The 21519-nt window shown below is 39.1% G+C and overlaps 2 protein-coding genes across 3 annotated transcripts in view; one reads left to right on the forward strand and one right to left on the reverse strand.

The window, feature by feature from the left end:
* Positions 1 to 21519, reverse strand: part of NXPH1 (neurexophilin 1) — a 343225-nt gene that overhangs the window by 287080 nt on the left and 34626 nt on the right. The window lies entirely within an intron of this gene.
* Positions 5619 to 5987, forward strand: LOC139037470 (small nuclear ribonucleoprotein G). Its single transcript, XM_070474182.1, has one exon. The coding sequence runs from the start codon at positions 5645 to 5647 to the stop codon at positions 5873 to 5875; it is 231 nt and encodes a 76-aa protein (XP_070330283.1). The 5' UTR covers positions 5619 to 5644; the 3' UTR covers positions 5876 to 5987.

The raw sequence follows: 21519 nt of genomic DNA on the forward strand, positions 1-21519 counted from the left end.
CCATTGAGTCAGTGATGCTATTTAATCATCTCATCTTCTGTCACCTTCTTCTCCTTTTGTCTTCAATCTTTCTCAGCATCAGAGTCTTTTCCAGTGAGTCAGATCTTCATATCAGGTGGCCAAAGTATTGGAGTTTCAGTTTCAGCATGATTCATTCATTCAGTCATTACAATGAATATTCAGGGTTGATTTCCTTTAGGATTGACTGGTTTGATCTCCTTGCTGGCCAAGGGACTCTCAAGAGTCTTCTCCAGCAACATAATTTAAAAGCATCAATTCTTCAGTGCTCAGCCTTCTTTATGGTCCAACTCTCACATCCACACATGACTATTCTTTATTTCCACTTTTTTTTTTTTTTTTTTTTTTAGTTTTCTGAATGTTGAGCTTTTTTTTTTTTTTTTTAATTTTTTATTAGTTGGAGGCTAATTACTTTACATCATTACAGTAGTTTTTGTTATACATTGATATGTATTAGCCATGGATTTACATGTACTCCCCATCCCAGTCCCCCCTCCCACCTCCCTCTCCACCCGATCCCTCTGGGTCTTCCCAGTGCACCAGGCCCGAGCACTTGTCTCATGCACCCAACCTAGGCTGGTGATCTGTTTCACCCTAGATAATATACATGTTTCAATGCTGTTCTCCTGAAACATCCCACCCTCACCTTCTCCCAGAGTCCACAAGTCTGTTCCATACATCTGAGTCTCTTTTTCTGTTTTGCATATAGGGTTATCGTTACCATCTTTCTAAAGTCCATATATATGTGTTAGTATACTGTAATGGTCTTTATCTTTCTGGCTTACTTCGCTCTGTATAATGGGCTCCAGTTTCATCCATCTCATTAGAACTGATTCAAATGAATTCTTTTTAATGGCTGAGTAATATTCCATGGTGTATATGTACCACAGCTTCCTCATCCATTCGTCTGCCGATGGGCATCTGGGTTGCTTCCATGTCCTGGCTATTATAAACAGTGCTGCGATGAACATTGGGGTGCATGTGTCTCTTTCAGATCTGGTTTCCTTGGTGTGTATGCCCAGAAGTGGGATTGCTGGGTCATATGGCAGTTCTATTTCCAGCTTTTTAAGAAATCTCCACACTGTTTTCCATAGTGGCTGTACTAATTTGCATTCCCACCAACAGTGTAAGAGGGTTCCCTTTTCTCCACACCCTCTCCAGCATTTATTGCTTGTAGACTTTCGGATAGCAGCCATCCTGACTGGCGTATAATGGTACCTCATTGTAGTTTTGATTTGCATTTCTCTGATAATGAGTGATGTTGAGCATCTTTTCATGTGTTTGTTAGCCATCTGTATGTCTTCCTTGGAGAAATGTCTGTTGAGTTCTTTGGCCCATTTTTTGACTGGGTCATTTATTTTTCTGGAGTTGAGCTGGAGGAGTTGCTTGTATATTTTTGAGATTAATCCTTTGTCTGTTGCTTCGTTTGCTATTATTTTCTCCCAATCTGAGGGCTGTCTTTTCACCTTGCTTATAGTGTCCTTTGTTGTGCAAAAGCTTTTAAGTTTCATTAGGTCCCATTTGTTTATTTTTGCTTTTATTTCTGAAATTCTGGGATGTGGGTCATAGAGGATCCTGCTGTGATTTATGTCGGAGAGTGTTTTGCCTATGTTCTCCTCTAGGAGTTTGATAGTTTCTGGTCTTACATTTAGATCTTTAATCCATTTTGAGTTTATTTTTGTGTATGGTGTTAGAGCATACTGCTATTTTATAAATTCTTACTTCCTTTTAGCCTTCATTTAGTCTTAGTTCTATTTAATTACTGCATGTTTAATGTTTATCACTAGTCCTTATGGCAATGTCTTTCTCTCTAATAATTTTCATTGTGTGTTCATTCTCTAGTAGATTTCTTAGAAAACTCTGATGGGAAATAAATCATTATTAACTACATTATTAATATTGTACGTTAACAACAAACCATGCTCTTTATACTTGAAAATCAGTTTTTCTAGCTATAAAACTCTTTGGTTCACATTTTTTCCTTTAAATTTCTTAAAATATGTTACTCCATTTTCTTCTATCATAAAAATTGCTGTCTAAAAAACAGTGTGATGATAATCTAATATTCTTTCCTATATAAGTCACTTTCAGTTTTGTCAAGATGCCCAAGTGATTTTATTCAACAAATCTGACTGGAGTATATCTTGGTATTATTTTTTCTGGATTGATTTTATCAAGTACATTTTTTAATATATAGTTTCAAACTTTTCTAACTTTAAATTTTTTTCTTGAATAATGGTGTTTTTATTGTTTATTCTGCCTTATTCTCTTTGTTTACTTCTTCAGGGATTCCTTTTACATTGCTGCTGGATCTTCTTTCATTCAAAACATTTTTACTCCTTTCTTCATTTCTTTTCGAACTTTAAAATGTTCCTCCTTTTCACCTCATATTTCTTTTAAGGCAATATATGTTATGCTGATTTATTTTTGCTTATCCTAGTTTAGACTTTATGTCTGAGCTGACTTTTCATTTATTTCTGATTATTTCCTGAGTTACATTCCCTCATTTCTAAGTACTCTTTTAATTTTGCTTTGATTGATCCATTTACTGAACCATTTTCTTAATGTTTTAGCTTATTTTTAAATAATACAGTTTTTCACTATGTTTTCCTGGTGGCATTTTGGAGGGAGTAGAGAATCCCAGGGACAGCGGAGCCTGGTGGGCTGCTGTCTATGGGATCACACAGAGTCGTACACCACTGAAGCGACAGCAGCAGCAGTGGGGGAAGCAGTCAATTTTTTGCAAGTGCCCACACAAGCTAATGCCCAAGTAAAGAATTCAACTTAAACCTCAGAGGAATTTCCATCTGCAATATCTCCCTATTCAACATGCATTCATTCTTCCATTCATTCTACAAGTGTCTAATGAGCACCTACTCATCAGGTGCTCTTGATGTAATAAGAATCAGGTTATTAAGATAATTGATGATTAATACAATGAATGACTAATGAGACAGACATGGTCTAAGCCATTACAGATTTACAACCTAATGGAGGAGTCAGAAAATCAAACAAGTAATTATAGTGAAGTCCTTGAAAACAATCTACCTCTGTGGTCCAGTCCTCAATCTTCTTCTACCCTAACATTCATGAGACATAGAACAGCAATAGGCAATAGGCTAACTAGACAGTGATGAATTTTCAGCTCAGAAAACATGTTTCCTTAAGGCAACATATCAAACAGTTCTCCATATGATTCTGAAACAGCCATCCTCCCCACCAGCACTCCGGCAGCAAAAGGTGACTCCTATAAGAATCAATGGTCCATCTATCTGAAAAGGAATTAACATCCAAAACACATTAAGAGCTCATACAAGTCAATAACAAAAACAAATAATCCAATTTAAAAATTGACAAAGAACCTGAATAGACATTTTCCAAAGGAAGATATATGAATAGCCAATAATTCATGAAAAGCTGCTCAGCATCACAAGTCATCAAGGAAATGCAAATTAAAACCAAATGGGATATCACTTCATGCCTGTTACAATGGCTTTCATCAAAAAGATGTGTGCTGACATAGACATAGAGAAAAAGGAACGCTTTTTTACTATTGGTGGGATTGTAAATTGGTGTAGCCACTACAGAAAGCAGTATGGAGGTTCCTCAAAAAATTACAAATAGAACTACCACATGATCCAGTCATTCTATTCCTGAGAATATATCCAAAAGAAACAGAAACTGTAATTCAAAAAGATATCTGCATCTCCATCTTCAAAACAGCATTATTAACATTAGCCAAGACATGGAAACAATGTAAATGTCCATTCAATAGATGAATGGATGAAGAAGTTGTGAGTATACACAGGAATATCATTCAGCCCTAAAAAAGGAAGAAATCCCACCACTTGCAAAAACAGAGATGGACCTTAAAAATATAATGCTAAGTGAAATAAGTCAGATGAAGAAAGACAAATACTGTATAATTTCACTTATATGTGAAATCTAATTTTTTTTTAAAAAGCAAAAAACACTGAACTCATAGAAAAAGAGATCAGATTTGTGGTTACCAGAGGTGGGAGGCAAGGGTAGGTGGAACTGGAGGAAAGTAATCAAGAGGTACAAACTGTTGGTTGCTATCTCTATATATCTAGAGAGGTAAGTACTAGGGACATAATGTACAAAAAAGTTACTATAGTTAACATCACTCTATGATACATAAGAAAGTTGTTAGATAGTAGATCCTAAAAACTCTCATTAATAAGGAGAATTTTTTTTCTTTTATTTTTATGGTATCCACATGAGATAATGGATGTTAACAAAATCTATTGTAGTAATCATTTCACAATATATGTAAATCAAACCATCATGCTATACACCTTAAACTTAAAAAAAAAAGAAAACTATTAGACTAATTCAAGTACTAAACACAGAATTATATTAAAATGCCCACTAAAGACTTGTGTTAAAATTAGGTACATTGGCATATTCCTTTTTTTAATTATACAGTTCATTCTGTCCTATATTACATTAATACATGCTTCTAAGCAAAAAATCTAGAAAGGAAAGAGAATTACTACTGTTTCCCCATCATCATCATCCTTATCCCAAGGAGATATATATTTATTCAGTTAGTGTTAACCTACGAATCAGTCACCTACGGTAAAGCAACATAATTATAAAGAAACAAAAAAGGGTATGGAAGCACAATGTGGAGTAATATACCAATCTTTGGGCAAACCAGAGCCTTCTCTCTCTCTTTTTTTTTTCAATCACCCATGGGAAGTGCAGAAGCTTGCTGTCCCAGCTCATCTCCCAGGGAAGTGCCTTTTCTTTTTAGAGCTGTACCTCAGACTGTTGTCTCCCTTTTAGAACCAAGAAGGAGAGGAGGAATTCTTCACCTGCTCACTCTCTCAACTGTGCAGACGCAATGTTCTGGGGATATTATTTGATATGGACAAACCCCAAGTCTCACCTTGCTTTAGTTAAAATCCCCAGCCATCTTCAATCTGAAATACATTTGTAATCTGCTCCAAAAATCAGCTCTGGGAATAGCACTGCACTGTTTTTAGATTTTAAGTGCAATGATAGATTTACTATATTAATAAAAAGCATGTTCACAAATTTTTAACAGAAAGCCTGCCTTTTGTTGACATACTTCATAGCTAAGGTTGAAAAAACAATGTGTAGAATTGCCTTCCAGGATGTCAGATCAGAAGTTTAATGTAAAAATATATCATTAAAAACTAACTAAAATGCACGATATGTATCAAACAATGTCAAATATGAATCTGGAAACTCTTGAGAAGAAAAAACACAAGCTAAGGTAAGAGCAATGTTAGAAAAGGAAAAAATTAGTCTTTTCTAAGATAAGAAATGACTTAGGGTAAGAGGTTCTGTAGGGAGAGAAACAAAGGGCCTATATGAAGTAGGGACATGAAAACACAAGACCAGGTCTGAAATAATAGAAAAAGATGTAAAAAGTAGGTCAAATATTCAGAGGAGAAGGTGATCAGTTGACAGAGAAGGAACCAGGGTTTTCTCACACTTTCTGATACCACTCAGAGTATTGCTAAGAATACATGCCTTAGTCAAGGATTCATTTTTTCATTTTAATGGAAATTCAAATTTCCCTTAAAAACATCCATAATGGGGGAGGCTTCTTTGAGCTCGCAGAGTAGACATCATGAGCAAAGCACACCCTCCCGAGTTGAAGAAATTTATGGACAAGAAGTTATCATTGAAATTAAATGGTGGCAGACATGTCCAAGGAATATTGCGGGGATTTGATCCCTTTATGAATCTTGTGATAGATGAATGTGTGGAGATGGCAACTAGTGGGCAACAGAACAATATTGGAATGGTGGTAATACGAGGAAATAGTATCATCATGTTAGAAGCCTTGGAACGAGTATGAACAACATCTTTGTTCATCAATCAACTGCTTCCGTGTGTCCCCTTCTCCACATTTTACTACCAGAAAAATTGGGTTGTGTACATTTTCTTAGTGAACTTTTTTGTTAAATAAACTTTTGTAATAGCCAAAAAAAAAAAAAAAAAAAAAACATCCATAATGGGACGAGAAAATACAAAATCTTTACAATAGAGAAACCATGAATATTTTCATTTTCACAGAAAGGACTATGATCCCCCCAAAAATGTTAAGAATCCTGCCATAGAGGAATTGCTTTCCGAACCGACAGAATAATGTTAGTGTTGTTTCAGACTCACCCCTACTTTCATTATCCCCAAAACAAATAAAATATTCATTGTTCACAGAGTAAGTGGAACTTGGAGAGGCTGGGCAGGGATGGAGGACATGGCTATTATCTGGAATAAAAACAATTAGAGATAAAGGTCACTGAATCCAGACACCTGTATGAGATAACATTTCACTGTGACTAAGTTTTACTTCAGTTGAATTGTTCAGCAGTCTCTAATCAACAATTAGATTTGTGATGTCAGATCCTCCTTATTTTAATGGGCGGGGGGAGAGGAAAGGAAAGAAGGGGTGGAAGAATTTAAAAGATATTCCCACCAAAGAAGAAACACTTTGCACAGTAGATTTCTCCTTCTGTTCTGTAATGATTATCATGCTCTGGGCAGCAGAGCGAGAGGGCATGTGAAGGTAGCCAGCTTCATGTAATCCATAGAGGGTTATTCTTTTGTCCAGTTGACTTCTCAGTACGGCTAGTGCCATTTCTTATAAAGACTCTCCATTCCATGGGTGTCTTTATGCTATAACTGTAAATTACATCCAAATTTGCCTTTATATACCTAATCCCAAACCTTTCCAAATGATCCATTGCTTTCTGACCAAAACTACATGGTACAACTTTATAGGTTGGTTATGGAACAGGAAGTCTCATATTAAAGGGAAACGTTAAAGAAAGCATCAGTTCAGTTCAGTCGCTCAGTCGTGTCTGACTCTTTGCGACCCCATGAATTGCAGCATGCCAGGCCTCCCTGTCCATCACCAACTCCCAGAGTTTACTCAAACTCATGTCCATCAAGTTGGTGATGCCATCCAGCCATCTCATCCTCTGTCATCCCCTTCTCCTCTGGCCCCAATCCCTCCCCCAGGCATCAGGTCCCTGAGGTTCCCTCTGATGAACCCAAGCAGAAGAGTTTACATGAAGCTCTTAGATGGGGGATGGGTCAGAACAGGAATCAGGCTCCACATCCTACAGCTATCTACCTGGGATTCAAGTGACTGAAGTTTAGGGATTTCTGAAGAAGGAGTCTAAGAAACTGGAAACAAAAGCAAAGGAAAGAACACCTTCCTGAATATTCAGGAAACCACATTTGTCACCCTCCAAATCAGAGTGCCTCTGCCCAACAAGGACAGCCTCCCACCAGCAGAGGTGATGCCCAGAACCAAGATTTGCCAGCGGCACCCCTGCTCTTACACCTGCCTCCATCCTTAGACTCGGGTCTCAGTTACACTTACTCTGCTCACTTTGGGAGAAGGTTCATGGAAGAAACAGTGTGGCCATGACTTCATAAGGTATTCATCTTGAAGTCCTGCTGAGAGGGAAGGAAAAGCCACTGGAAGGTGGATAATGTACTAAAGATAAAGGAAAGTGCATGACAGTGAGAATGGAAAAATGAAAAAGTGTGGGCATAGATGAAGGAATCTAGAAGAGGTGAAAGCTTATGGCTGGGTTGAATAAAGCCTGTGAACAACTATGAAACTGCTGAAATCATGTTTTCTAATATATGGGATGATTGGAGGGAGATGTTCACAATGTAATGATCAACCATAAGAACAGGTTAAAAATAGTTTGCAGAATCTACTTATCATTGTAAATATGTCTAAACAGATAGTAGAGAAGAAAATGGCAACCCACTCCAGTATTCTTGCCTGAGAAATCCCAAGGACAGAGGAGCCTGGCGGGCTACAGTCCGTGGGGTTGCAAAAGCGTCAGACACAACTTAATGACTAAAACAACAAAACAGATAGAGATTAGTATACTTGTATATCTATCCTATTAGATGTGTGTGTGAAAGATGTGAGTAGGACAAAGTTCACACAGACAGGAAAATGTACCCCCAAAAAATTCTAGCCTAAGTTTATTTTGTGTGACGGAATAATGGGTGATTTTCTTCTTTATATTTCTATATTTTTTTCCATATATGCTTTTTTATATTTTTTCAATTTTGTAAAATATATAATAATAAACAGAAACAAAAAAAGTTTTGCTACTACTTTTTTTGTATCCTTTTTCCCCAGGACCCAACTGATGGAAACTCATGCTCAGAACTGCTTGTATTAGTTGAAGAGAAAGAAAAAAATAACACAAGGCATGCATAAAAACCACCACAATCCCAAAATTGTGTTCACACCTGATTCTTAATTCCAACCAGGTCCTCCCATGTTCCCAATTACAGTAAGGAAAATAAACATCATGAAAGGGAACATCAAATTCAAGACTTCTGACAAGGCAACAGTTAAAATTCATGAGGGTACATTTTGCTGTTAATTGGCTATCCACCATTAAAAACCTGGCTTCTTGATTAAGAATAGTCACAGCAGGCCCTTGTAGATTGGCTAATGAGCTGTCCACTCACTGGCAAGTCCAGCTATTCATCAAGCCCCTGGGTAATTTGAAGGAAGCTCAAGATACCTGCAGCAGTTCATGTGGAAAATGAAATCTGAGTAGCCTGTAAAGGGGAAATGACATCCTGCCCAAGCTGAAAACCTCTGCTCTTTGGGGGTAGATACACACAGACTAGTCAAATAGGGCTGAGAAGTTAGCTAAATGGAAAGTCTGCCATTCCTGGGGTTTGGCAACTTGCCTCCTCTTCCAGAAAGCATAGCATGTTAGTATCTGCCCCAGATAACTAACAATGACTAACAATGACTTTCGGATCCAGTAAATAAGAATACAACTTTATTTGTATAGAAAACAGCATAAGGAGAAGGAATACTGAAAAAATAGGACTAAAATTTGGTGGAGGGAGACGTTAGAACTGACAGTACAGTACAGTAAGTGAGATGGAAAAAAATCCAATAAGGGGGCAATTATTTAAGTGAGTTTTAATCTGAATCTTCCCACCCACATGCCAGTTTTAGACTGCAGGAGGTATAAAAGGACACTCAAGGCTAGCAATGTCAGCCAACTGTCATCCTGTCAAGAGTGCAGACAAATAGTCACCATGCAAAAATCAATACCAGTGGGAAAAAGGCTTTCTTGTACATTTATGATGGATAACACAGCCTGAGTGTAATGCATTGAAACAACTAACTTAGATGATGCCGACTGCTTTGGTCAATGATTTTCAAGCCTTGGTTGGGAACAGCTGCACTGCTAAAGCATTTACTGTTCTAAGCACTTGACAGCAGCTATTCCCCTACATCAGAGAATTAATCCAAATGCACTCCCTGAAAACTCCAGATACAAAAAATTAAGCAAGAGTGGAAAGGACCACTGGTTATGCCATGCGTGAACACCAGAAGTAGCTCTCATCATCCGCTTCTAGGATTAGAGGGTAGCAAATAACACTCGTAGTCTTCTACCCTTTTAACATGAGACCCACAAGGTGAGGTTTCATTGCGGAGGTAGTCTGGCTCTGTTGTTAAACTATGGAGAAACTGGAGTATCAGAACTGTAATGGCTTCTAGAAGCTTGTGGCAAGGCCAAAACTAAAAGCAAGCACATTTTCCTCTTTTAATCCAGATCCTGTATTCAAGCCTTCTGTCTCCACTAGGCAAATGGAAATCTATTGTGGCTGAGAGGCTTCCCCCATGGCTCAGATGGCAAAGAGTTCACCTGCAACACAGGAGGCCCAGGTTCAATCTCTGGGTTGGGAAGATCCCCTGGAATAAGCAGTGGAAACCCACTCCAGTGTTCTTGACTGGAAAATTCCATGGACAGAGGAGTCTGCAGGACTACAGTCCACTGGGTCACAAGAGTCAGACACAACTGAGCATGCACACATGCGTGTGCACACACACACACACACACACACACACACACACATTGAGGCTGAAGGTCTGGCCCCCCCCCACAGCCTAGCCCCACTCTTTCTTAGGCTGAAGAGGGTGATTTGCAGTCAGCAGCTCCCCTGGTTTGGCCTGGTGAATTCTTCCACCTGCTCTCCACCAGGGAGGCAGTCTTGGGATGTGAGGTCCCAACCAGAGTTTCTTTCCCTCCCAGCCAATGGGCCCCCCAACAGAAGGGCATTCACAGCATTTCCTGACACCAGAGCCTCTGAGGGCACTGGAGGCGCTGCGGCAGGCAGCCAAGCAGCAGAGACAGGGGCCCGGAGAAGGACGGCCACAGCCCCTCACAGGCTCTGACACAGCTTCAGGGGGACTTTGGACAAACCAGCCCACCCCTCTGTGGCCCAGCCCCTCATGGGTAAAACAGCAGTGATCTTACTTCCTTGCTTGGCATTCAGGAAATCAAACAAAATCATGAGGATGAAAATACTTCAAAAAACGTTCACTCATAAAATTGGAGAATTTTAGAAGGACTTTAGAGATCATTTAATTTAGTGCTGTCCCTTATTATACAGATGAGGAAACAGTCCCCAAGTGCTTAAATGTCTTAAGCAAGGTCAAGCAGAAGCAAGCTTCTATACAAGTCAGAACACATTTGTTACAAATTAATACAATTCCAGTATGACTGCAAATATATTAATGATGTATTTCTCTTTCTTAGCATAAAAAGAAATACACTACCTACAGAAATAAAATGAAATAACCAGACAGGCCACCAAGTTTAGAATAAATGATGAATGGTTTATTGTTATTACACTGCAAACATGATAAAATAATACTATTTACAGTTCAGTTGTTATAGCCATAGTCTAGGACAGCAAATCGGAGAAGGCAATGGCTTGTCTTCCCTTCCAGTACTCTTGCCTGGAAAATCCCATGGATGGAGGAGCCTGGTAGGCTGCAGTCCGTGGGGTCGCGAAGAGTCAGACACGACTGAGCAACTTCACTTTCACTTTTCACTTCATGCATTGGAGAAGGAAATAGCAACCCACTCCAGTGTTCTTGCCTGGAGAATCCCAGGGATGGGGGACCCTGGTGGGCTGCCGTCTCTGGGGTCACACAGAGTCGGACATGACTGAAGCGACTTAGCAGGACAGCAAATAAATAAATGAAAAAGTGTCCATAATCCCTCTCTCCAGAAAAATATCAGTGTTAACATTAAGGTTAACACCGTTTACTATGGGATTATACTCTACATATTGTTTTATAATCTGCTGTTTTGAACAAGAAGAATTAAAAATGCCATTCTATATCTTTCAGCAAAGTGACATGGATGAAACACGTTCATGGTGAAAAATATGAAAGAGTAATTGGTTTCATGAGAAAAGGATAACTCCATAAAGTTCTTGATCTATTCTCCAGGAAATAAAAAAATAAATACAGATAGCTTAAGAAGTTAAAAAGTGGTTTCTTCAGTTAGTTGAAGACTATGGACAAATCCATTTTCCTAATGTTCCATGTTAAGTCAAGATATGTTCTGTGATAAGTAAGAAATTGTAATCCTGAAAGAAGTCACTTCTATTGTATTTACAATCTATTGCCAAAGCAATCGCTGACTAAACAATTCCTACCCTGATTACAAAAGTGAGATACTGTGACTTTTAATATTCACCCTTTCATCTGAACAAAAGGTCAGTTTTATGAGAATTTATCTTTTATGTTAATGATATGTCTGTGACCCAGAGTTTTTACTCCTCACAAATCCTTCCTCTCAAATTGAGGGCTCATCCTACTTATAAATTTCCTTACAGGCAATCTTTCTTGTAGAGTGCTAACTCATTGGCCTAATTCATCTTAAAGAGTGAAATTCAAAGACTCTAACTTAAAGAGTAGAATTCAAAGATGGCATGTCCTATTGTTTGTTCTCTTTAACTCTGCAATTCTAAACTTTCCAATTCGATATAAGTCAAGCAGACCCAATTTGGATAAATCCAAGCCTCCTGAAGTATCTCTGCTTTTCAGATATAAATCCACCGGAAACCAAATGCCATCATTTTACTTCTGCCCACTACCTAGCTGCCCAGAAAGGAAACCAAGAAGTTCCAGTAGTTACTCCTTTTCCTGTTCTTGCCCTAACCTCCAGTTATCTCTCTGAAACACAGAATTGGATGATATCTCATCCTCATGTCCATGCTATCCTGCCACTTCTTTGTACTAAAAGGGTCATTTTCATGATCCCAGAGGCATAGCTGGTAGGGAGGAGCAGAGTTCACAATCATTGGCCCTGAGAACATTAAACAAGAAAATCTTACAAATAAGGTTTTTAAGATTACAAGACATTTGAAATAAGTTGATAAAGAACCATTATAAAATCTACATGAAAATAAAACTGTGAAATGCATAATGAAGAATTCTAAATGTGGGTGCTTTTTTTATATTCACTTCCTCATCAAGCTTCCAACGTGACCCATGGACTGTAGCCTGCCAGGCTCCTCTGTTCCTGGGATTTCCCAGGTAAGAATACTGGAGTGGCTTACCGTTTCCTTCTCCAGGGGGTCTTTCCAGACAAGGGATCAAACCCTCATCTCCTGCTTGGCAGGGGAATTGGTACCACTGTGCCACCTGGGAAGTCAGACACAACTTAGTGGCTGAGCACGCACGCCTCATCAAGCTTCAGTCGAGGTCTGCCCCTTCCTCACAGGCCCAGCAAGTGACCTGGTCTCCCTCCCTGAGATCTGTCTCTATTGATATGCTGCATTTTTCACTATAAAGCTCAAGTTGGCCTTGAATGGCCTAAAATTCAAAAGCAGTTCAGCTTTAAATAAAGTATAAATCTTCTGAGATTGTAGATACCCTTGTGGGAAAACTATCTCCTGATTCAAGATTTATCAGGAATGTCAATCTGTTACTCTTGACCACATATCAAAAGCTTTAACTCCTTAACTCCATCTCATTCTTAGATGATGTATACTAACAGCATTTATATATGCAGCAACTATTGGAATCTATATTTCAACCATTTTAGTGGTCATTGTAGGTCCCTACATGATCCATCTGGAAATGCGAGTACATCATAAATGGCAAATACTAGAATCTTTCTATAAGGTGGAGCCATGGTCAACTCAGCCCAAAAGTACTTTCAATCACTTTGAGGGTGCTTGAAGTGGATTTCTATAGCACATGTACATTAATTATTTAGACAAGACATACAATCCACATTGTCTGGTATTTCCAACATTAAGATACACTCAGAGGCCAAATAGAGTGAAAGGAGAATGGCTCCAGAAGCAATCAAAAAGCAGATAGAATCTCAACTCTTCCAATTACAGGCTACATGGATGTGAGCAAGCCCAACATCACTGAAGTACAGCTTCTTCATGTAAAATTGGAGTAAAATGACATCTTACAAAAATAGGTGCATGGACTAGAGATAATATATATAAAATGTTCACCATAATGTCTAGTCTATGATAGATGCTACACATATGGTGAAACTCATTCAGTAGTGTCTGACTCTTTGTGACCCCATGGACTACACAGTCCATGGAATTCTTCAGACCAGAATACTGGAATGGGTAGCCTTTCCCTTTCCAGGGTATCTTCCCAACCCAGGGACTGAACCCAGATCTCCCCCATTGCAGGCAGATTCTTTACCAGCTGAGCCACAAGGGAAGCCCAAGAATACTGGAGTGGGTAGTCTATCCATTCTCCAGCAGATCCGCCCAAGCCAGGAATCATACTGGGGTCTCCTGCATTACAGGTGGATTCTTTACAAACTGAGCTATCAGGAATATGCCAGTAAATTTGGAAAACTCATCAGTGGCCACAGGACTAAAAAAGTCAGTTTTCATTCTGATCCCAAAGAAAGGCAATGCCAAAGAATGTTGAAACTACCACACAATTGTACTCACCTCACATGCTAGCAAAGTAATGCTCAAAATTCTTCAAGCAAGGCTTCAAAAGTATGTGAATCAAGAACGTCCAGATGCTCAAGCTGAATTTAGAAAAGGAAGAGGAACCAGAGATCAAATTGTCAACATCCGTTGCATCATTGAAAAAGAAAGAGAGTTCCAGAAAAGCATCTACTTCTGCTTTACTAACTATGCCAAAACCTTTGACTGTGTGGATCACGACAAACTGTGGAAAATTCTTCAAGAGATGGGAATACCAGACCACCTGACCTGCCTCCTGAGAAGCCTGTAAGCAGGTCGAGAAGCAACAGTTAGAACTGGACATGAAACAATGGACGGGTTCTAAATTGGGAAAAGAGTATGTCAAGGCTGTATATTGTCACCCTACTTATTTAACTTATATGCAGAGTACATCACATGAAATGCCAGGCTGGATGAAGCACAAGCTGGGATCAAGATTGCAGGGAGAAATATAAATAACCTCAGATATGCAGATGACACCACTGTTATGGCAGAAAGTGAAGAGGAACTGAAGAGTCTCCTGATGAAAGTGAAAAGGAGAGTGAAAAACCTGGCTTAAAACTCAACATTTAAAAAAACGAAGATCATGGCATCCAGTCCCATCACTTCATGGCAAGTAGATGGGGAAACTGGAAACAGTGACAGACTTTGTTTTCTTGGGCTCCAAAATAACTGCACACTGTGACTGCAGCCATGAAATTAAAAGACTCTTACTCCTTTAAAGAAAATTTATGACCAATCTAGACAGCATATTAAAAAGCAAGAAATTACTTTGCCAAAAAAGATCCATCTAGTCAAAGCTGTGGTTTTTCCAGTAGTCATCTATGGATGTGAGAGTTGGACCATAATGAAAGCTGCTGCTGCTGCTAAGTCACTTCAGTCGTGTCCGACTCTTAGTGACCCCACGGACTGAAGCCTACCAGGCTACTCCATCCATGGGATTTTCCAGGCAAGAGTATTAGAGTCAGGTGATGAAAGCTGAGTGCCTAAGAATTGATGATTTTGAACTGTGGTGTTGCAGAAGACTCGAGAGTCCCTTGGACTGCAAGGAGATCCAACCAGTGATTCCTAAAGGAGATCAGTCCTCAATATTCACTGGAAGGACTGATGCTGAAGCTAGAACTCTAATACTTTGGCCATCTGATATGAAGAACTGACTCATTGGAAAAGACCATGACGCTGGGAAAGATTAAAGGTAGGAGGAGAAGGGCATGACAGAGGATGAGATGGTTGGAGGACATCACCAACTCAATGGACATGAGTTTGAGCAAGCTCCAGGAGTTAGTGATGGACAGGGAAGCCTGGCATGCTGCAGTCCATGGGGTCGCAAAGATTCGGACATGACTGAGCAACTGAACTGATACATATGGTAGACTTCTGTAGTTAGCAATAATAGTAATAGTATGTATTTTACCCTCAATATAGTATGTTTCAATCCACATCTAGAAGTGTAAAGATTTCTGGGAGCCTTCAAGTGAATTTACTCTACCGATTCATCATGAAATTACACAAGATAAGAAAAAAGTTATCTTATTACCTGACTCTCATTGTCTCCTGAGACAATACTTTGGAAAACAAACATAAAACACTAGCAGTCTCATGAAAGATTAAGGGGAGAAGGAACCATTACTGGAGAAACAAGATTCAGAAAAGAAAAGAAATAGTTGGGAGCACAAAGATATATTTGTCCCTCTGCACCATATGATAGCTCAGTTGATAAAGAATCTGCCTGCAATGCAGGAGACCCTGGTTCAATTCCTGGCTCAGGAGAAGGGATAGGCTACCCACTCCAGTATTCTTGGGCTTCCGTTATGGTTCAGCTGGTAAAGAATCTGCCTACAATGCGGGAGACCTGGGTTCGATCCGTGGGTTGGGAAGATCCACTGGAGTGGGGCATGGCAATCCACTCTAGTATTCTGGCCTGGAGAATTCCATGGACAGAGGAGCCTGGTAGGCTATAGTCCATGGGGTTGCAAAGAGTTGGGCATGACTGAGCAACTAAAACACACACAATAAAATTAGAATTATAGTTCTAATCCAAGAACTGAAATGATCATGATAGAATAGCTACTAGGGAGAAACTTACAAAGAAAGAAAAAGTATCTTCAACAGATCAAGTGCAAGCAACACAAAAACTTAAGCCAAAACTTTGAACCTTCTACCTAAGGCCAAGATTATCTCAGAGACTTTCAGGGAAAGTGCACAACCTCAGGTATGGAGAAGCATTCCAGGGCATAGTTCCCTGATTTATGGTTAGTGATGGTGAAAAAATAGAGTAGCAGGCCATGGGACACATCTTAGGTGACACAAAACAAGTTAAAAACCAATAATCAAGCACAACATTTTCTATTCAAGGACTAAATCTTATTGATAGAATGAGATACATGAAAATAAATATAGACTATGGCAAGCATGGCTTTTATCTAATGGTCAGCAATTTAAGAGAAGAGGCTTTCAAAGATAAAATGCAAAGGGGCTTTAAATTTTTGAAATGGTTTTAAATCTTCTTCAGTTTCTGTAAACTCATCTGCCTACCCATTTTAGAAGAAATTCTAAGGTAAGATCACTTTTACATGGCCATTTGCTAAAACATTTATCTGACTTTACTTTTAATGCTCTAACCAATTTCTAGACTTGATTTCATACAGCATCCTATATGTTATATTCTGGAAGGATTTATGTTTATCATTTATTTTATAACCTGATAGACTTGCTTTAGAAATTTTGGTGGAAGTATATTAAAACATGGCACAAAACACTTTCCTTACTTATTTTTTCCACTTCATTTAAATGAAGTATGGATGGATCACAATTTCTTTCCTCTTTTTTATTTTTGTGCAATTTATTTCACAATGAAATGCTCAATAAACTTTATTAATTAACTGCATACAAATTACAGGCATCCCCACAGAGTGCAATCAATAACAGTGATAGCACAAGATGCCCGAAAAACTCGGAATTGGCCTCAAAATAAATAGCAGTGCTTGGTAATAAATTTGTAGCAGAAAGTAGGCAAAATACCCAGTAACTCCTTTCTTCCAATAAAATGTCTATTCATGATTATTCACTTTAAATCAAAAACCTCTAAATAGAAAATGGTTGCTATCTTGTTACTGATCACCATTTAACCAACTGGTTCTAATTACAAATTAATGCCTGTGAACCACCAAGATGCTCTAGCAAGATCTAAAGATACCAGACTGAAAATTCAACATTTTCATCCATAGGCTAAAATGCCCTCGCAAATGCCCTCACCAGCCCCCTACCCTACCTCTCACTTAGCTAGTTTATCTGCTGTTTCAGGCTCCTGCCTTTAGAAAATTAACAATAAACAGTGAAGAAAGTCTGCAGGAAGGTTCAGGAAATTTAGGAAATCTGTATTCTAAAAAGAGACATAATAAAAGCCTAGGCTGAACATAGAACAGATAGGAAGCATCTATAAATCATATGCTAACTATATGCAAATATGTATGCTCTGGCTTTAGGGAGATTCTAGAAGTGGCCTTATCAACCAATGCTTCTATGGTTTCTCATTAGCTATATTTAGATACTAATATCCTTTCACAGACCTATAAATGACTGACCTTTGAAACTAGATTCCAGTTAAACTTGGCTATATTAGAAGTCCAAAGTGGTCACAAACTTCCATATAGTAAAATGTACTCACAACAGGAGGACTTTGCAGGACTAATACTCAAATAATAAAACAAATTCATCCAACTCTAAGTGCCAGGCAGTGTTTTAAGTGTTTCATATTTCTCTCATTTGTATTATTCAGTCTCAAAATAGCCCTAGGGGAGGCATTATCTCCATTGTACAGACAAAGGAACTACCAAGGTCTAGAAAGATTAAGGGAGTTAACTAATTAGCAAATGCAAAGTCTGTATTTGCATCAACCCTAATGACTCCAGATCCTGGGCATATTACCACTACTCTACATCACCTCCCACACACAAATGGGGGAAACAAATGAAAAGTAAATTTCCAGGACTAAGGGGGAAAGGATTAACTTGGCATCTCCTATGTCTTCTGGGTCTTAAATTCTGTTTCATCTTTTAATGGGTAATATGAATAATGGTGGCTCAGATGGTAAAGAATCTGCATGCAATGCAGGAGACCCTCAGAGAGAAGAGACCCTCTTCAATCCCTCAGTCAGGAAGACCCCTTGGAGAAGGGAATGACTACACTCTAGTATTCTTCCCTGGAGAATTCCATGGACAGAGGAGCCTGGTGGGCTACAGTCCATGGGGTAACAAAGAGTCAAACATGACTGAGAGACAACACTTTCACTTTTTCATGGGTAATATCATAGGAAATCAGATAAAAGGAATTTTTTCCAATTCCTCTTCCTTACTAACATATTGAAAATTGAGAATATGTAAATTCATAATGTTCCTTCCAATCTTTATCTAGATGTAAGGCTAAAGAAAAATGGAACATCAATAGCTCAGCACTCCAGCAAATGTGGCAGACACCTTTATTCTCCCAGTCAAAGATGTCTACATTTTATTTTTTTGTTCATAAAAATTTGTAATTAAAATTGCAAAGAGCAGCCTAATCTCATTTTAGTGCCTCCATACATCACTGGTTTCGCTGACCTAATAAAAAGAGCTCATATTTCCCATATCAATTGATGCACCAAATCACTGATTAGCTAGGGTCCATTTTGTGTATGGATGAGGGTGGTGTTTAATATATCGACTCCATTAGCGGCTTAATGCCATTTTTGAGATGTAACAAAGCAAATTCAAAAGCCTATTCAACAAACTTCCTGACAATATGATGGTCCTGGTCTTGATTTCCTTTAACTCATTACTTCTTTTATATTTTGTCACCACTTTTCAAAATGCTCAGGAAAGCTAGGGAGGGTCAAGATAGGCCAATAGCACCAAATTCCCTTTTCACTGCTTCCCATTTTTCACAGATCATTTCATTAGGAATGACCTGAATGAACTGATGCAAGTAAAGGAATAGCCTCAAAATACCCCCGAAACACCTAAGAACAACCCATTGAAATCACACTGTCCTCCGGGTCAGAGACTTTGGGGTGGAGTAGAGGGGGAGGGGCTTCTCGCCTCCCTCTTCAAGGCTGCGGGCATCACATGCCAACGCTGTCACTTCTGCTCAGGGGGCTGCTGAAATCCCCACGACAGTCATATTGTGTGACAGGAAGCCAACTATCGCTAAGTGAGGTTTAGGGAATAATTAGAAAGCAGGCATTTTGACTTTTAAATATTCTACTGTCTTTAAGTGGCTTAAATAATTTCTAAGCAGAACTGCCGCAGGGGAGTAGGGTGTCAGCAGCAGAATGGATGTTGTTGCTAACAGCCAACAGCTGGAAAGGGACTGTGACAATGCCCCCTGCGTTGCAATACTTTCCCGGTATCCTGAGCTACACTGGCTCTGGAGTCTAATAGCACAATATGGGAAACAAGAGCTCATCTATCTACTTGTCAGAGGCGCTGCAGGCACTCCACGTACAAGCCTTCGCAGCTCGACCTGGGTTGAGCCGGACCATGACCTAAAAGGAAGCTTTTCAGGGGTGACAGGCATTTTATGGTAATTAATTCTCCAGGAGGCTCAATCCCCAATGTCACCTGAGCATAGAGAAAAATGTAGCAAATTCAACTACTCTAAATTCTTTATGTAGATCACACTGAAAAGGGGCTATATCAGAGATTCTAAAGGAAAACGAAGTGCTTTGGTGAGGATGCCGTGATAATCCCCTGAATGTTTTAACTGGATTTCACTCTTGCTTTTCCATCTAAGCAAGAAGTCCTTGTGCAACTGAAAGCTTTTTTAGATACTGGGAAGACCTCCTGTGCTATAGCTTTTCCTGTTGTCCTTTTTATTATAAGCACCAACATTCCTACTTAGCACTTCTTTCCCCTGTCCCCCTACTCCCCAGTTCTAATATCTACATCCATCTCCTAATTGGTCTCCAAATTTTCTCTCACATCTAACCTATGTGATACTGCCAGATTAATTTCCTACAGTACACTTTGCTTTAGACCCTCCCTTACTCAAAAAAGCAAAACAAAAAGAAATCGGAAGTCCAAAGTCTAAACTAATTCGGCTAACCTTAAGGCCCTTTAGAGCATCTGCTGGAGTAGGAAATGGCAACCCACTCCAGTATTCTTGCCTGGGAAACTCCACGGACAGAGACGCTGGGCAGGCTATAGGCCATGGGGTTGCAAAGAGTTGAACATGACTGAGCACACACACACACACACACACACATACACACACAAGAGGAAGTACAAAGGAATCATTGGCAATAAGTGGAGTCAGCCCCATAAACAGTACATACACTATAAGAATTCTCAAGAGGTTCTGGATGAGGCATCAAAGACAGTCGTCAAGGATAAGAAAAGGAAATGGCATGCAATATATCTCTACTATGTGCCTCTCATTCTACTAAACTCTGACAATCATCATTTAATTTTTGTTATACTAGATTTTAATAGAAATTGAGTCCTAATAACTTTCCCAAGTCACCTTAATATAACTAGGATTTGAATCTAGACCCACTTGACTCCTACTTCAAAACAAGTCACATTATTTCAAAAGGCCTCATAGGTACAAAGTGCTGTTTTCACATAAAGAGGATTAATTTTGGCCACAAGGAAGTAAGAACACCACTTCAAGAACTGTTCATTTAAGTGTCCTTGTGGGATGGGAAAGGCTTTAGCAGGCAAATGACAGGTGTGGAGAGAACAGATTGGGCATGTTTAGGGGGTAGAGAACAAGGCAACTAGAATGGTTAGGAATCCCGATGATGGTTTGGTGGATGGAGAAGACTAGGATGATGGGTGAAGACTGAAACTACAAAGTGCTTTGTAGGCCCAGCTGAGGAGTTTGGACTTTAGCCTGTGGGTACAGGCGTCTACCAAATAACTTTTAAAAGATGTGCAATAACCCATTTATTTTTTAGAAAGAAAAACTGGCAAAAGAGCAAGGAAGATGGATTGAAGAGAAGAGGGCACAGTTAAAGAAGGTAGAAAAGGCTCTACCAATGTATATAAAGATATCTAAGGAGGGCTAGGAAGAAAGGAGATTAAAGGGACTGACTTTTGAGGTGAAACAGATAAGATCTGGGGGCTGGTTAGATATGGGGGGTGAAAAAAGAGCCAGGTGAAGAAGAGGGAGGTATGAAAAGTGATGAGAATTGAGAAACCTCATAGTCAGAGCATGAAGAAGCCATGCTTTCTTCACAGGCAAAGAACAAAGAAGAGGAGAAGGAGGAAGAGGAGATAAGTTTCTGAGAAGAAACTGTTTTAAGCAAAAGACAGGGATAGATAAAACCTTTCTCTGACAACCCAGAGAAAGGTTCAAGCAACAAAGACAGAGAAAAGGTGTTGGTATGGAGTAGCATAAATGACAAAACAACAATAACAGTTAGCATTTAGTAATGGCCTATTTACTGCCAGGTACTATGAAAGGAAAAAAGAAAAAACACAAACAAACCCATATTATCATTTAGTCTCCAAAATCCTCAGTTTATAGATGAGAAAACTGAAGTTTAGAGAATTTAAGTGACTAACACAGCAAAGAACCTAAGCCCTCCATGGTAAAAGAAATGCAAATGACTTCAAGCACATGAAAGGTACTCCAACTCTGAAAAAAAAAAAAGTAAATTAGAATAATAAAAATAAGTTCTTATTTTTCACCTCTGAAAATACT

The sequence above is a fragment of the Odocoileus virginianus genome, chromosome 1 (genome assembly GCF_023699985.2).
Source record: "Odocoileus virginianus isolate 20LAN1187 ecotype Illinois chromosome 1, Ovbor_1.2, whole genome shotgun sequence".
Taxonomy (NCBI): Eukaryota; Metazoa; Chordata; class Mammalia; order Artiodactyla; family Cervidae; genus Odocoileus; species Odocoileus virginianus.